Below are 17657 nucleotides of genomic sequence, written 5' to 3' on the forward strand. Positions count from 1 at the left end.
TGTGTTGTATGTATGTATGTATATATATATATATATATATATATATATATATATATATATATATATATATATATATATATATATATATATATATATATATATATATATATGTATATACATATATAAATATAAAAAATTTTACAACACATATACAGCAGTATACGTTGAAATGTTGGCAATGCAAATGCCCACAAAACACAACAAACCACAGGGGGAAGGAGACATGTCAATAAGACTAATCTTTATATATATATATATATATATATATATATATATATATATATATATATATATATATATATATATATATATATATATATATATATATATATATATATATATATAAGATTAGTCAATATATATATATATATATATATATATATATATATATATATATATATATATATATATATATATATATATATATAAGATTAGTCTTATTGACATGTGTCTTCTTGTTGTCTCCTTCCCCCTGTGGTTTGTGGTGTTTTGTGGGCATTTGCATTGCCAACATTTCAACGTATACTGCTGTATATGTGTTGTAAAAATTTGAATATATATATATATATATATATATATATATATATATATATATATATATATATATATATATATATATATATATATATATATATATATATATATATATATATATATGTATTATTTACCTTAGTAGGGTTTTTATTACATTTTTTTTTTGGGGGGGGGGGGGGTCATGTATGTATGTGTATGTCTGTATATATATATATATATATATATATATATATATATATATATATATATACACACACATACAGACATACACATACATACATGACCCCCCCCCCCCAAAAAAAAATGTAATAAAAACCCTACTAAGGTAAATAATACATATGTATATATATATTATATATACATACAGACATACACATACATACATGACCCCCCCAAAAAATATAATGAAAACCCTACTAAGCTAAATAATACAATATGTATATACTGTATTTATATATATATATATATATATATATATATATATATATATATATATATATATATATATATATATATATATATATATATATATATATATATATATATAAGATTAGTCTTATTGACATGTGTCTTCTTGTTGTCTCCTTCCCCCTGTGGTTTGTGGTGTTTTGTGGGCATTTGCATTGCCAACATTTCAACGTATACTGCTGTATATGTGTTGTAAAAATTTGAATATATATATATATATATATATATATATATATATATATATATATATATATATATATATATATATATATATATATATATATATATATATATATATATATATATATATATATATATATGTATTATTTACCTTAGTAGGGTTTTTATTACATTTTTTTTTTGGGGGGGGGGGGGTCATGTATGTATGTGTATGTCTGTATATATATATATATATATATATATATATATATATATATATATATATATATATATATATATATATATATACACACACATACAGACATACACATACATACATGACACCCCCCCCCCAAAAAAATGTAATAAAAACCCTACTAAGGTAAATAATACATATGTATATATATATTATATATACATACAGACATACACATACATACATGACCCCCCCAAAAAATATAATGAAAACCCTACTAAGCTAAATAATACAATATGTATATACTGTATTTATATATATATATATATATATATATATATATATATATATATATATATATATATATATATATATATATATATATATATATATATATATATATATATATATATATATATATATACATGTATGTATGTATATACTGTATTAATATATATATATATGTATATATATATATATATATATATATATATATATATATCCTTGGTTTTATTTTTTTTCGTAACACTTTACTGTATTTGTGTATGTGTGTGTGTGTGTAAATATATATATCTTTTTTCTCCACTAATTGTTAAGATTAGTCTTATTGACATGTGTCTTCTTGTTGTCTCCTTCCCCCTGTGGTTTGTGGTGTTTTGTGGGCATTTGCATTGCCAACATTTCAACGTATACTGCTGTATATGTGTTGTAAAAATTTGAAATCCTAAATAAATCTTAAATTTAAAAAAATGGCAGAACAGTCACCAGGATTTTACCATAAAATTTGAGGTGTTCTTTACAGCATATTACTGTAAATGGCATTGTTTTTTTCTGGTAAAATTCTGGCAACCGAGTTGACAATTTATTTTACGGTCTATTACTGTAAATGGAAAAAAGGGACGACGTTTTTTTTACTGGCCAGAATTTTACCGTTAAAAAAACATTGGTTCTGTTTTTCCATTTACAGTAATATGCAGTATAAACATCAGCTCTAAAATTTACATTAAAAAAAATTGCCAGCTCGGTTGCCAGAATTTTTGCCTTAAAAAATCTATTTTCATTTTTATAGTGTACAATTTGATGAATAACTTGCTTTAACATCATAAGCTAAGCATATATTTAACTATTTACAGAAAAAAGGAACAAATGGTAATATACAGTACAGGCCAAAAGTTTGGACACACCTCCTCATTCAATGCGTTTTCTTTCTTTTCATGACTATTTACATTGTAGATTGTTGCCGAAGGCATCAAAACTATGAATGAACACATGTGGAGTTAAGTACTTAACAAAAAAGGTGAAATAACTGAAAACATGTTTTATATTCTAGCTTCTTCAAAATAGCCACTCTTTACTCTGATTAGTGCTTTGCACACTCTTGGCATTCTCTCAATGAGCTTCAAGCACACCTGTGAAGTGAAAACCATTTCAGGTGACTACCTCTTGAAACTCATCAAGAGAATGTCAAGAGTGTGCAAATGAGGAATTAGAGCAAAGGGTGGCTATTTTGAAGAAACTAGAATGTAAAACATGTTTTCAGTTATTTCACCTTTTTTTACATAACTCCACATGTGTTTCATTCATAGTTTTGATGCCTTCAGTGACAATCTACAATGTAAATAGTCATGAAAATAAAGAACACGCATTGAATGAGAAGGTGTGTCCAAACTTTTGGCCTGTGCTGTATGTGTTGCATTATTAGATAATATTAAAGTGTAAAAAATATGCCAAATAGAATGGACAAATATATTTAGTAAGAAAAGACAAAGTACTTTATTGACACATGCTATTTCCAGACTTCTGCCGTTCATATCAAATGATGTGGCGGGCCAGATCTGGCCCCCAGGCCTTTGAGTTTGACACCCGTGCTGTAGGATAACAGCATGATTTGAAGGTGTTTTTAACAAAATGAAAACATATTGTTGCTTGAAGCGAGTCTCTGCAATGTCTGATTAGATATGCCACTTTACCTGTGGCCCTGAAGATTGAAGTTGCTTAATGATGTTACTCAGATATTTTCATAAAATAGTTTAATTTGTTACCCAGAGTGGAATCTTTGTGCTCGCATAGTCTCCGTTTAGTTCAGCTCAATGAATGATCTTCCTTGTCTTGTTTTTAAAAGGACAAACTAAACACAGAGAGCTATTAATACGATCACAAGATCAAACTGCTTGCTTTCAGATTGGACACTTCTGCACTGGTAACTAACTCTTAAATGCTGCAGTTAGGTCAAACTCCCCCTGGCGTTTGCCCAAATGCTTGATTGCATAACAATATTAAGTAGAGGTTTGATCATGAAACACTTTGTTTTCACTCAGTTATTAATAAGACTTATCAAAAACGAGGCTGCAACAGTAAACTATATAAACCAGGGGTCACCAACCTTTGTGAAAGCAAGAGCTACTTCTTGGGTAGTGATTAATGTGAAGGGCTACCAGTTTGATACACACTTCAATAAATTGCCAGAAATAGCCAATTTGCTCAATTTACCTTTAACTCTATGTTATTATTAATAATTAATTATATTTACACTTAATTGAACGGTTTAAAAGAGGAGAAAACACAAAAAAAATGACAATTAAATTTTGAAACATAGTTTATCTTCAATTTCGACTCTTTAAAATTCAAAATTCCCCTGAAAAAAAGAAGAGAAAAACTAGCTATTTCGAATATTTTTGAAAAAATTAAAAAAAGAATTTATGGAACATCATTAGTAATTTTTCCTGATTAAGATACATTTTTGAATTTTGATGACATGTTTTAAATAGGTTAAAATCCAATCTACACTTTGTTAGAATATCGTATTTCCTTGAATAGCCGCAGGGGCGCTAATTAATTTAAAACCTCCTGTCACTCCGGCGTTTACCAGAAGCCTGCGGGATGGCCAAGCATGCGCTAATTATTTTAAAACCTCTTCTCACTCCGGCGTTTACCAAAAGGAATGCGGTAAATTTAGGCGTGCGCTTTGAGTGTGATGTAAGCATACCGGTACCATCATGAAAAGCACATTTAATAAAAAAAATTTTATTATGGTCTTACCCGGCTGTAATTCTAGACGTGCAAATACTATATTCCCTGCGCCAATTCAAGGAAATACGTTATATAACAAACCGGACCAAGCTATATTTCTAACAAAGACAAATCATTATTTCTTCTAGATTTTCCAGAACAAAAATTTTAAAAGAAATTCAAAAGACTTTGAAATAAGATTTAAATTTGATTCTACAGATTTTCTAGATTTGCCAGAATCATTTCTTTTGAATTTGAATCATAATAAGTTTGAAGAAATATTTCAGAAATATTTTTCGTCGAAAAAACAGAAGCTAAAATGAAGAATTAAATTAAAATGTATTTATTATTCTTTACAATAAAAAATTTTTTTTTTTACTTGAACATTGATTTAAATTGTCAGGAAAGAAGAGGAAGGAATTTAAAAGGTTAAAAGGTATATGTGTTTAAAAATCCTAAAATAATTTTTAAGGTTGTATTTTTTCTCTAAAATTGTCTTTCTGAAAGTTATAGGAAGCAAAGAAAAATTTATTAATAAATGTATTTAAACAAGTGAAGTCTTTAAAATATTTTCTTGGATTTTCAAATACTATTTGAGTTTTGTCTCTCTTAGAATTAAAAATGTCGGGCAAAGCGAGACCAGCTTGCTAGTAAATAAATACAATTTAAAAAATAGAGGCAGCTCACTGGTAAGTGCTGCTATTTGAGCTATTTTTAGAACAGGCCAGCGGGCTACTCATCTGGTCCTTACGGGCTACCTGGTGCCCGCGGGCACCGCGTTGGTGACCCCTGATATAAACTGTTTACACTTGATGAAGTGCAGAAAAACTCAGATCAGTGAAAACAAATGTCAGATTTTAAGGAACGTCATTCGTATTGAGAACATTTGACAATTGAACAAACAAGATTATTAGCAGTAAACTGTCCATAATTTAAAAACCTTGCACTCACGTGTCGCTGCAGCTGACTCTGGCTCTCCTCCAGTTCTGCGATACGGGTCGTGCTCTCTGTCAGCATGGTCTGAAGCTGCTGCAGGGATAGCTGAAGCTGCAGGTTTTGATCACTGGCGCTCTCAGCAACCCGGGTCAAACCGTGAAGTTTTTCCTGCAGTGAACACACCTGAAAAGAGAGAAGAAAGAGGGATGGGAGGCCAGGATGAAATAGGGACAGTCGTCCCTTGCTCCGTTGCGCTTCAAACTTGCGGCTTCACTACATGGCAGATTAGAAAATAAATGTTGTTTTTTTGTTTTGTTTTTCATAAAGAAATACAATCATGTTAGCTTACGGACTGTATCCGTGCAGACTGTATTGATCTATATTGATATATAATATATATATTGTGTTTTTTATGTTGATTTAATAAAAAATAAAAAATAAAAAAAATAAAAATAAAATATATATATATATATATATATATATATATATATATATATATATATATATATATATATATATATATATATATATATATATATACACATTTATTTATATATATATATATATATTTATTTATTTATTTTTTTACATTTCTTGTGCGGCCCGGTGGTTGGGGACCACTGATGTAGACCACAATGAAGTGTTTTAAATTTAGAAAAAAAATCCTAATATGACCCCTTTAATGCACCTTATGTATGAAAATAGACCTGAATAGACCCACTCATCAGGAGTGCGCTTATAGCCTGGTGCAACCTATGGTCCGGAAAATACGGTATTTCCTTTTTTCCGGGTTAAGGGTGAACTAGGGCTGGGCGATATATCGATATACTCGATATATCGCGGGTTTGTCTCTGTGCGATATAGTAAATGACTATATCGTGATATTCGAGTATACGTTCTCACGCAGTTGCTTTTAGCTCCGGGCATTACACTACAGGCTCTTCTCACTCTTTGTTGTCTCTCCTTCTCACAGAGACATAAAACAAGCGCACCTCCTTACATACATCACATACGTATAAGCCCTCGCGAAGCAGAGAGGTAGCGGCATGGGTAACGTTAGCTGTGGTGCGAGTGGTAATACGAGAGAGAGAAGGTGCGAATCTGGTAACAAATGAAGGAAGAATGAATTCCCAGGAAAAACAGCAGGGTGTCCATCGTCTGGCGGTGGTTTGGCTTCAAGCGGGAATGTGTCGAACAGACAACCGTAATTTGTCAAGTATGCTGCAAAAGCGTTGCTACAAAAAGTAGCATTACTGCTAATATGTAGCATCATTTGAAAAGTCACCCGCTAGAGAATGAAGAGTGCTTGAAACTCCGCATGTCAACATCTCCGTTCGGTGCCACACCCACAAAAGGCCGAGGCAACCATTTCCACATAAACACCGTATGAAAAAAATAGTCAACAACAAAAGGAGATAACGTCCACAGTAACCTACCACATAGCGAAGGACATACACTATTTGATTTCCTATTATACAGCTCATTTTTATTTGAAACTTATTGAAATATCTTATGTGACATAATGCACAAAAGTGCACTTTATTTGTTTTTAACTATTGTAGTGGCGTTCTGTTCAAAAAGTGCACTTTAATTTAGTGTTGTTTTGATATGCCATATTGAGTGTTGGGACCAACGCGTTACAAAGTAACGCGTTACTGTAACGCCGTTACTATCGGCGGTAAATAGTAATCTAACGCGTTATTTTTTATATTCAGTAACTCAGTTACCATTACTACATGATGCGTTACTGCGTTCTTTTTTATGTAGTATCGGCTAGAAACTGAGAAGATCTGAGTGTGTTTTATTGCAGCGCTGCGGAAGAGGCGACAAGGAAGAGGTGCGCCGCACGCTGTCTGTGTGTATGTGTGTGTGTGTGGGAGGGGGCGTGTCTGTGTTTACTAACAAGACATCATGGCGAAGCCCAGTTTCTTAAAATGGAGATATTTTCAGTACTTTTCTTTTGTCGACCACAAAGAAAATAACATTTTAGTTGAATGTAAGTTGTGTATTGGATCAAAGATCCTATCCTAGCAATTCAAAAATGCTGAAACCGCTACAAAAACAACATGCTTCGACGAAGCTAGTAAAGAGACACACACTTCACCTCCACCTCCAACAGCGGCTGGATTTTAACGAGGCATTGCACACTGAAGGTACACACACTCTGTCAATTCTCTTATAAACTATTCCATTCTAGACTTCTAGAGTGTTTGATTATCACATCACTCTAAATGTATAGACTATAACGTTCACAAACATAAAGAGGGATGCTAGTGGGCCAGGCCAATCTTTCCTTATCTCTAAACTAAGTGGGGAAATGTGTAGAGTAGGGCTGGGCGATATGACTAAAAAATGTATCACGATATAAGTGTTTCATATCAGTCGATATCGATAATTATTGATTTAAAAAAAAAAAAAACTATTCTAAATAAAGACCAGGAGAAAAAAGGCTGAATTTAAATACTTTTATTTTAAATATAACCTTTAACCTTTAGAACGAGGTCAGCATTGTGAAAAACAGTCAGATAACAGAAAATACTGGTCGATGTGCAAATATTGACATTAAATAAATGCTTAATCCAACAAAATGTGCAAAGTATTGTAATTAAGAAATGAGTAGTGTACAACTCAGGCTTTAAAGCCATATTGGTAACAATATATGCAAATAAATAACAGTCACATTAAGCAAGCAGAAAAAAACATGTCTTACATAATATTGTAAACATCGGAAAAAACTTGCGTCTGAACATCTGTGACAAAACAAACCTGTTACTCTCTTCAGTCATTTATGGAAAAATCAAACCAACTTCAGTATCTCCTTTTCCACGGATTCCCTGCACATTGTGTAAAGCTTAGGAATAGCTGTCTTGGAAAAGTGCTTTCGGCCAGGTAGAACATAACGGGGGTCGAGCACGTGTATGAGATTCTTGTACCCAGACTTCTCAACTATGCTGAGCGGTAGCATGTCCTTCGCTAATTGATACACCACTGCATCCGTTATTTCTTTATAACGTTTTGAATTTGTGTCGTATGGCACTGCTGCCGAGTAATACTGTCTGCGGCAACAACAGACCACCATCGAGACGATGGTGGTCTGTTGTTGCCGCTTCGGTGCTGTTCCACTTGCACCGGCTGATGTAGATGGTTGTGGCTGTTTGATACTGCTGTACTCCAGCGGGTGAGAGCGGCTCAGGTGGTAAAATAAGTTTGTCGTGTTCCCAGACTTGGTCGGGACGACGACCTTGCAAAGTTTGAAGACAGTATTACTCTGATTCGTATCGGATTTTAAAAAATCCAAAATACTGCCAAACTGGTGACGTGACGTTTCCTTTTTTATTTACAATTTCCTCTCGTGCTGCCGCGCTCATATTCCCGTTTGGTTTCACTCCTCGTCGTCAGCTAGCCGTTGTTGCTTTTTTTTCTTTTTTCTTCCTATTAGCATTTCCCAGAATGCCTTGCGGTTCAGGCTCGGCCGTGATAGGTCGAGAGGCCAAAGCCCTTCCTCTGCCTACACCCCCCAGAATGCCGTGCGGTTCCGGCTCTGCCTTTCTTCTTATTTTTTTCTAAAGAACTCAGTGAAATTATCGAACGTTCTATGGACCCCATTTTCTATTGATATTGATCACATGTCTATCGCGATATATATTGTTATTGTTTTATCGCCCAGCCCTAGTAGAGTGTTCTGGGCTTCAGACATGATTTTATTTCAGAATTCCTTGAGATAAAAAAACGCCTGGTTAGGCTTTATGTATGTAGTGTGTGCCTTCCTTGGTTTACAGCTATGCTGTTATTATGCTGTTTGTTACTTATGTATGTTATGTTGCAGCTACTTAAAATAGTTTTGTCAATTTGTTCTGGCCTGAAACAAATTGGCCCTTTGAAACATATCTTTGTCTTTGTGTGTTGTATGTAGAGCACATTGCTTAGCAGAGTTCAGTGATGCAAATGCATGTCAAGTTTATCAACACATTGCATTATTCTCCAGTGCAATAACAGTACTGAAATGAAGGCTAAAAGGGCATTAAATGGGGCCTTAAAAAAATAAAAAATATATATATAAGTAACTAAATAGTTACTTTTCACAGTAACGCATTACTTTTTGGTTTAAGTAACTGAGTTAGTAACTGAGTTAATTTAGAAATAAAGTAACTAGTAACTGTAACTAGTTACTGGTTTTCAGTAACTAACCCAAAACTGATCATATTGACATCATGCACAAAAGTGCACTAATAGCTTGTTTTAAAATGTCTCTGACAATCTTGCACTTTCTGTTTTGAAATGACATGAATGTTTGTGCCACTGCTTAATAACTGTTTAATAAATACAGTTTTGGTCAATTGACTTAGTTGGGATTTCCCTCTCTGCATGAAAGTTTAAAATAAGCATATATTAATGCAGTAAGAAAGTGAAGAAAGTAAGAAAGTTTTAATGTAGACACATAGAATCATCATACTGGGTTGATTATATGCATCAAGTGTTAATTCAAGGCTAAGGCAAAATATCGAGATATATATCGTGTATCGTGACATGGCCTAAAAATATTGAGGTATTAAAAAAAGGCCATATCGCCCAGCCCTAAGGTGAACTACTCTTGGTACTCTTGGTACGACAGTATTTTACTGCAACAATCTCAGGTTGACCACCTTTTTGATAAAGTCCTGCCTCATCAATAACATCTCCACATTGGTGAGACTTATGCAAGAGCTATAACAAAAGACAACAGCGAGACGTAGTATGGGCAATCGGCACGGCACTTCCGGCTAACTGAGCCTGCTGTAAACTGGCAACATGTCCATCAATAACACAGTTTTGTGGTGATCCATGTGGAATGACAGTGCAAGGACAAGGAACTAGTGACACCAAAGCTGATGATCGTAGCTACAGCTGTCAAACAACACCCACCCATGGTTTCACAGATGGAAGCCCAGTTCTAACAGAGAAATGACCCAGGATGTGAAAGAAGTATTTCCAGGTCGTGGTCGTGTTGTCGTGGCCAGGCGACAGCCACAGCAATGACGTTTGGAGGATCCTTCGGGCTACCGGTGAGTGCTAATTTACAGTAGAACACACTCAAGGCTATTGTATTGGGGGAAACGTGTGTAAAGGTGATTATGTAGGTGTAACCTCATGTTTAGAGAACTCTGATAAAGTTAAAAAAAAAGGTATGAGAAGGTCACAATAGTCTTTTTATACTCCAACTGAAAATATTCAGTTTATTGTGTGAATGCCAAAGCATTTAAGATTATACACCAACAAACCATCTATGTATTATTCTTCCACTTCCTACAAGCTTTTAGCTCCCACAGTTTTCATCCGTTTGGAACCGTTCAAGTATCAAAATGTTCGACACGGTCGAGAATCGATGGTTTACTAGTTTTCATTTTCCCAAATATCACAGATTACCAGGAATTCCAGGTTTTCCGGGGCATTTATCACATTGAAATGAATAGGCCAATTTTCAAACTTGCACCATTCCCACATTTCTCACCGGATTCAAACTGTTTCACCATTCCCACACTCCACTCATCCTGGACATCCAATTACCAGTTTCCAAGTACAAATTAATTCCAGAAATTCCCAGTTTTCCAAAGTCCTATTTCCACCTTTTTTTCTTTTGATTTCTCCTTCTACATTTTTCAACATATTCCAACCATTCTACTATCAAAACATTCCACTTATTTAAGACATTGAAGGTACATATCTTTTTTTTCGTATAAATTCCCGGTTTTCCCAAAATTCGGAAAATACCAATTTTCAATTACAAATTATTACTAAGTCAACATTTATCGACCGATTCACAGCAACAAATTCACACCATTTCGGACAGATGTGATATTATCTATACTTTAAAAAATTCCCGGTTTTCCCAAAATTCTAGGAGATTCCATTTCAAATGGATGGATATTTTCAAAGTTGTACAACTCCCACATTTCTCACCCGATTCAAACAGTTCTACCACCCACATACTTAAGGCTGCAGCTAACGATTATTTTTCTATCGATTAATCTATAGATTATTTTTTCGATTAATCGGTTAATCTATAGATTATTTTTTCGATTCATCTATAGATTATTTTTCCTTTTACCGATTATTTTTTATTTTATTTTATTTAAAATGAAGATGAAAAAATAAAAGTAGGCCAGTTTTTTCAAAAGGCATGGCTTTTATTTACAAAAAAAAAAAGTATGGCCACTCAGTCAACATTGACAACAACATGACAAAATATTCTGTAACAATGTAAACATTTAAAACTTTTAACATTTAACAAAATTAAAAGTAGCTTATTTGCTTTTTAATGTGCAAATATAAAAGTAAACATCCAGTGCAAATCTTAATATTCTGAAATAGTATAAGCATTTCAAAAGTAAAAGTATTGCTTATTTTGCTTTAAAATGTGCAAAAATAAAGATAAACATCCAATACAAAAAAGTGCAAAACGAAATATTCTGTAACAACAGTGTAAACATTTCAACAAAAGTGAAAGTATTGCTTATTTGCTAAAATGTGCAAAAATAAAGATAAACATCCAATACAAAAAAGTGCCAATCTAAATATTCTGGAGCACTGTAAACATTAAGTATTGCTTTTAAAATGTGCAAAATAAACATCCAGTCCAACACAGTACACAATAACCAATTCTACTCATTCCAGTGAGTGACTAACAGTTGTAATGAAGAAAGGTTAGCATGTCTACTTGCTTTGCTTCTTTTCTTGTTTACAATATTCCCAGCAGCTGAAAATAGGCGCTCAGAAGGGGTCGATGTGGCTGGAACTGAGAGGTAATTAGCCTTCACCTCAAACCAGGACTGCGAGCGAGCTGAGCTGCAGTTTAAGTTTCTAGTAGGTCAACGGGCTCATAGTGATGTTACTAGTAGTTGACTGAGAGGTGTTTATTATCATTTGGGGAGAGTCCGCTGCTTGATGCTCACCTGCTAAACACCTATCTGCTCCACGCTGAAGCGCTGACTACATGCGCTATGAATACGCACTGCTGATTGGCTGATAATGCTTCGTGTGTACCAATCAGATGGTTGTGTGGGTGGGACAATGCTGCGTGTGTACCAATCAGATGGTTGTATGGGTGGGACAATGCTGCGTGTGTACCAATCAGATGGTTGTATGGGTGGGACAATGCTGCGTGTGTACCAATCAGATGGTTGTATGGGTGGGACAATGCTGCGTGCTGAGACAGAGGCAGAGAAGCAAAGCAAGTTGTTAAGACTTTAGCAGCTAAAGTTAGCTTTAGCTTAGAAACTCGTTCGGTACACCCCCGTACCGAACCGAAAGCCTCGTACCGAAACGGTTCAATACAAAACACATACCGTTACACCCCTAGCAGATACAAATGACACATTCATGTTTTTGTGTAATGATGACAACGTATGCTAACGCGGACGATTGACTAGTTGATGGTTGATGGGTTTCTTTTCAAATGTTCGTTCATAGCCGTTGTGCTGCTATGATAGGCCATTTCCGCTCGACAGTGTGCATACAACAACATTATTAGGCTGTGTATTGAAATACTCCCACACTTTTGACGACTTTTGGCGTGCGTTTTTCCCCTCGCTCGCACAGTCTGCTTTGCGCTCCGCCATGACGGTAGTGTGACGTAATTATGCGACGCGTCGACGCACAAAAACGGCGTCGACGTATTTACATAACCGATGACGTCGACTACGTCGACGCGTCGTTTCAGCCTTACACATACTCCACTCTTCTTGCACATTAAAGCCAATGTGTTTCCCCGGTTTTGAAAGTTCCCAGATTACCTGGAATTACCCGGAATTTCCCCCCATTCAAAATGAATGGTCAATATACAAACCAAAATGTGTCATCCAAATCGAAGCGTTCCAACATCCGCAGACTCCACTCATCCTCATCATTCAAGCATTTCTCTTCCACTCACACGTATCCGCAGCTTGCGCACATACGGCATTCACACGCAATTCCCAATGGAATTGCATATTCTAGTTAATAGCAATCTTACAGAGTCACGCTCAGTACCAATTAACCGCAATAAACGGAGGACGACTAGTGCAGATGATCAGAAACTTAATAACACTGCCTACCTTTTCTTTGGATTTCTGCAGATTAGCCTCATAGCTCTTCTTGACGACCTCCATCTGCTGCAGATGCGATGTCAGCTCTTCTCTGCAGGCTGACAAACACGACTGGAGCTCACACACCTGCAGCACGCACAAAACACAAAAGTTCAAGTCAACACTCGCAATGGTGAATTTCTCATTTTTAACAAGAAAATATAACCTTTTCATGTATTACCATTTATTGGAGATCAATGGCATTTGTACAGAATGACATGATGGCAAAGACATTCATGATGCCATTATAAACATATTATTTTATGGAGTTTCCTCCTTAGAGATGTTGTGTCAGGCCTTTACTGCAGTCACCTTCACTTGCGCTTTGTTTGAGGTCTTCAGTACAAAGCATATTCTTAAATTAAGATTATACCACTGTAGGGCTGGGCGATATGGCCTTTTATTAATATCTCAATATCTTTAGGCCATGTCACGATATACGATATATATCACGATATTTTGCCTTAGCCTTGAATGAACGCTTGATGCTTATAATCACAGCGGTATGATGATTCTATGTGTCTACATTAAAACATTCTTGTTCATACTTCATTAATATATGCTTATTTTAAACTTTCATGCAGAGAGGGAAATCACAACTAAGTCAATTTACCAAAACTGTATATTCATGTAATTTCCAAAACAGAAAGTGCAAGATTGTCAGACATTTTAAAACAAGCTATGAGTGCACTTTTGTGCATGATGTCACTAAGATTATATACTAAACAACACTAAATTAAAGTGCACTTTTTGTACAGAACGCCACTACAACAGTTTAAAACAAATAAAGTGCACTTTTGTGCTTGATGTCACACAAGATATTTCAATAAGTGTCAAATAAAATGAGCTGCATAATAGGAAATCAAATAGTGTATGTCCTTCGCTATGTGGTAGGTTCCTGCGGACGTTATCTCCTTCTGTTGACTATTTTTTTCATACGATGTTGATCTGGAAATAGTTGCTTCGGTATTTTGTGGGTGTGGCACCGAACGGAGATGTTGACATGCGGAGTTTCAAGCACTCTTCATTCTCTAGCGGGTGATTTTTCAAATGATGCTACATTAGCAGTGGTGCTACTTTTTGTAGCAACGCTTTTGCCGCATAATTGTTCAACATCTTCCCGCTTGAAGCCAAACCACCGCCAGACGATGGACCCCGTGCTGTTTTTCTTGGGAATTAATTCTTCCTCCATTTGTTACCAGATTCGCACCTTCTTTCTCTCGTATTACCACCCACACCGCACCGTTAGCATCACAGCTAACGTTACCACGTCGCTACCTGTCTGTTCGGCGAGGGCGCATGACGTTGCACGCGCGACAGTATGTGACGTATGTAAGAAGGTGTGCTTGTTTTAAGTCTCTGTGAGAAGGAGAGACAACAAAGAGTGAGAAGAGCCTGTAGTGTAATGCCCGCAGCTAAAAGCAACTGCGTGAGAACGTATACTCGAATATCACGATATAGTCATTTTCTATATCGCACAGAGACAAACCCGCGATACATAGAGTATATCGATATATCGCCCAGCCCTATACCACTGATTTTGTCATTTCAGCCTATCATATGTAGTTGCCTTGGATCAAGACATGAAATAGAAGGAACAATGAAGCTGGTCCCCACTTGGTAGTTACATAGGTATTTTGTCTGGTCAACCAAAGGATAACTTATTTTTGCTGTACTGACCTTGGAAGCAGACTCGGCTGTCTGCTTGTTCAAACTCTGGAGCAACTCTTCATTGTGCCTCACTTCAATCTGCTTCTCCTGGAGCCAAATAAAAACACTTTCCTTTTCACAGTCTGTTCAATAGAAGTGTACATTAGAGGCGTCCTTACTTGTGTGAGCTTTTCTATGGAGGTATGAAGCTGGAAAGCTGTGGCGTGCGCCTCATCTCGCTCTCTCTGGAGAGAGCGCAGCTCCTGCTCCATCTCCAATAACTGAGAATGAGCCTTGTCCACAGACAACTGCAACTGCAAACACAGAGAAAATAATTACAGTTAACAACTCAACGCAATTTATTTTGACCGTACATGCTGCTTTACCTTACCTGGAAGGCAGCAGTGGTTGCTATAAGGTCAGTGATCAGATCAATGCATACGCTAGTGAAAATATGATTGTTGAGGTTGTGCTTGGTGGCAAATTTGGCTCTAAAATACACCCAGGCGGAAGTTAAGATGTCAAGTTCTTTAAGACTTTTGTTCGCCTACACTTGAATAGGCTGAGAAGATTGCAAAGGAAACGTTATTAACTCAACTCCAGTAGATTTTGTGGAGTCTATTTCACAGCACATCTATTACAGGAGCTTTTCAGGATAGATTGATAATCTTACACCAAAGGGAGATAGCATCAAACACTAGTAGCAGTGAACATTCATATCCATCCATTTCCTAACCCTTGTCGTCATGGCAGGGCCAACACAAATAGACAACATTCACACACTAGGGACCATTTAGTGTTGCCAATCAACCTATCCCCAGGTGCATGACTTTGTAGGTGGGAGGGGCCTATCTCCAGGTGCATGCCTTTGGAGGTGGGAGAAAGCCGGAGTACCCGGAGGGAACCAACACAGTCACGGAGAGAACATGAAAACTCAATGCTTGGTAAATAGCGATCAATACACCAGATTTACTAAGATCGAAACACCATGCGGTAAATAGCGTGAGCAATCTGTAAAACATGCGACCCAAAAGGGAATAAGCGGTAGAAAATGGATGGATGGATGGAATGGATGCAATTTACTAAAACTGCGTGTACAAATGGTGTGGTGCAAACCCATCCATCCATCCATTTTCTACCACTTGTCCTTGTCGGGGTCACGGGGGATGCTGGAGCCTATCTCAGCTGCATTCGGGCGAAAGGCGAGGTACACCCTGGACAAGTCGCCACCTCATCGCAGGGCCAACACAGATAGACAGACAACATTCACACTCACATTCACACACTAGGGACCATATAGTGTTGACAATCAACCTATCCCCAGGTGTATGGCTTTGGAGGTAGCCGGAGTACCCGGAGGGAACCAACACAGTCACAGAGAGAACATGCAAACTCACTGCTTAGTAAATAGCGATCAATACACCAAATTTACTAAGACCAAAACACCACGCGGTGTTTTGTAAGGGGCGCCGGAAGTTGGCAGACCCGTCAGCGATCCTGTTCTGTCTCCCTGTAATGTTCGTCTGCTCTTGAATGGGATTGTGCTGAAAATGTTAATTTCCCCTCGGGGATTATTAAATTGATTCTGATTCTGATAAATAGCGTGTGCAATCTGTAAAACCTGTGTGTTGCAAGCAATTTACGAACACTGTGTGTACAAATGGTGTGGTGCAGAACGCTTTATTTAAATGAGGATTTTGCGTGTGCTATGCAAGGCATCATTCGTGTTATCATGCTCCTACCTGTGGCGTTTTCAAACATGCATGTGCTACTTTTTATGGGCATTTTAGAAGCAGTCACGCAATGCATCTACAATGAAACAACTTTTGCTAGTGTTTTTACACCTGAAGGTGCGCTCATTGGAGAGAGGCTGCGCTCACTCCTCTCAAGACACAAAAAAATGCATACGTAGTTTTTTTTTATCATATGAGAAATATTTCATATATATATATATATATATATATATATATAAACGTCATTAAAAAAATTCTAAAGTACCGGTACACCAAAAAGCATCAATTTAATTTGTTTTAATCAGCCTCTTAAGTCCTCTAGCAGCTATAACATTATAAAATGGTGTTGCTGAAAAGGCGATATGTCTAATATTTTTTTCTTTCTGACCGTCCAAAATGTTGACACAGATGAGGATTCTCGCCTATCCATCGTCTGTCTGTGCAGTGCGGGCACTGATCCTGCAGCTGTGTGTGGAACTGTCAGTTTGCACAACCTTCTCACATGTGCTAAATAAAATGCAAAAAGGTGCTGGTAAAACAGCAATGAGTGTTGATAAATCACACTACGTGCGCTAAATAATGCTATTTACATCTTATCCTCCCAGTATTGTGTTTGTTTTGATGATCAGTATATAATCTGCATATTAATGAAGACAGATACAAAATGGATTGCACGCCTTATTCTGCCGATTTAACAGACCCAATCCACTTTTCACACGTTTAGTAGATTAGCTTTGCGTGTGCTATCAAGTTTGCACGTGTTTTAGTACACGCAAACCTTATGTAAATCAGGCCCATAGTATTTACAGTCAACTGTATCTTCGGACCAACAATCGAAATTACATCTCTCTCATTACAATTCCATTCTTGTAG

At 36.0% G+C, this 17657-nt stretch overlaps 1 protein-coding gene across 3 annotated transcripts in view; it reads right to left on the minus strand.

Annotated features, from left to right (window-relative positions):
- The window catches only part of ccdc18 (coiled-coil domain containing 18), a 101231-nt gene that overhangs the window by 41745 nt on the left and 41829 nt on the right, over positions 1 to 17657 (minus strand). For all 3 annotated transcript variants that reach the window (XM_062022271.1, XM_062022270.1, XM_062022269.1), the window contains exons 12-15: positions 15231 to 15365; positions 15082 to 15159; positions 13372 to 13488; positions 5318 to 5485 (exon numbers count right to left, since the gene is read on the minus strand). In XM_062022271.1, coding sequence (XP_061878255.1) covers positions 5318 to 5485; positions 13372 to 13488; positions 15082 to 15159; positions 15231 to 15365 — 498 coding nt within the window. The remainder of the gene's footprint in view (positions 1 to 5317; positions 5486 to 13371; positions 13489 to 15081; positions 15160 to 15230; positions 15366 to 17657) is intronic.

Source organism: Entelurus aequoreus, linkage group LG16 (genome assembly GCF_033978785.1).
Source record: "Entelurus aequoreus isolate RoL-2023_Sb linkage group LG16, RoL_Eaeq_v1.1, whole genome shotgun sequence".
NCBI lineage: Eukaryota > Metazoa > Chordata > Actinopteri > Syngnathiformes > Syngnathidae > Entelurus > Entelurus aequoreus.